Source organism: Halyomorpha halys, unplaced genomic scaffold (assembly GCF_000696795.3).
Source record: "Halyomorpha halys isolate HHAL.00 unplaced genomic scaffold, Hhal_1.1 Scaffold1132.1, whole genome shotgun sequence".
NCBI lineage: Eukaryota > Metazoa > Arthropoda > Insecta > Hemiptera > Pentatomidae > Halyomorpha > Halyomorpha halys.
In genome coordinates this window covers 19,016-19,633 of record NW_027109501.1, presented here as the reverse complement: position 1 = coordinate 19,633, position 618 = coordinate 19,016, and the positions used below count along the sequence as shown (strand labels likewise).

The 618-nt window shown below is 33.3% G+C and overlaps 1 protein-coding gene across 1 annotated transcript in view; it reads left to right on the top strand.

Annotated features, from left to right (window-relative positions):
• The window catches only part of LOC136795838 (phosphatidylcholine translocator ABCB4-like), a 21,179-nt gene that overhangs the window by 5,365 nt on the left and 15,196 nt on the right, over positions 1–618 (top strand). The window contains exon 6 of the mRNA XM_067047694.1: positions 33–227. Coding sequence (XP_066903795.1) covers positions 33–227 — 195 coding nt within the window. The remainder of the gene's footprint in view (positions 1–32; positions 228–618) is intronic.

The following is a 618-nucleotide window of genomic DNA, read 5'->3' as shown; positions in this document are numbered from 1 at the left end:
TAATAAATATTTGAAATTTATATGATTTTCAGGAAATAAATGGAAACATTATCTTCCAAGACGTGACATTCTCTTATCCAACTAGAGAAAAAGTGCAAGTTCTCAAGAAGCTGAATCTTAAGGTTGAAGCAGGAAAGACAATAGCTCTTGTAGGTGACTCTGGGTGTGGCAAAACAACTATCATCTCCCTTCTAGAGAGGTTCTATCTTCCTAATGGAGGAAAAATAGTGAGTTTGATCTTATTCACTTTAAATGATTTATTTGAGTTTAACTGCTGTAGTAAATGTACATTCTATTTACAATGTCGATAAATAACAACTCTAATAAAGTTCTCTGGTAAGTAATGGATCTAAATCAAAACCCTCGAAAAATGACAACAAATGAATAAATAGATCTCAATAGAAAAAATACTCTAGTTGGATTTTATGAAAATTTAAATTTAGTGAGAGCTTAATCCGTGAGGGATCCAGGATAAACTGATCCACCTCCTCATTTCCCAATCGCGCCCAAACAAAGAATGAATGCCAAAAACCAAAACCTGCCTAGAGGTTCCATGTAAACATGGATTGTCGCACAACAGTTAGGGATTTTTGCAAATGATTTACTTTCTGAATATTA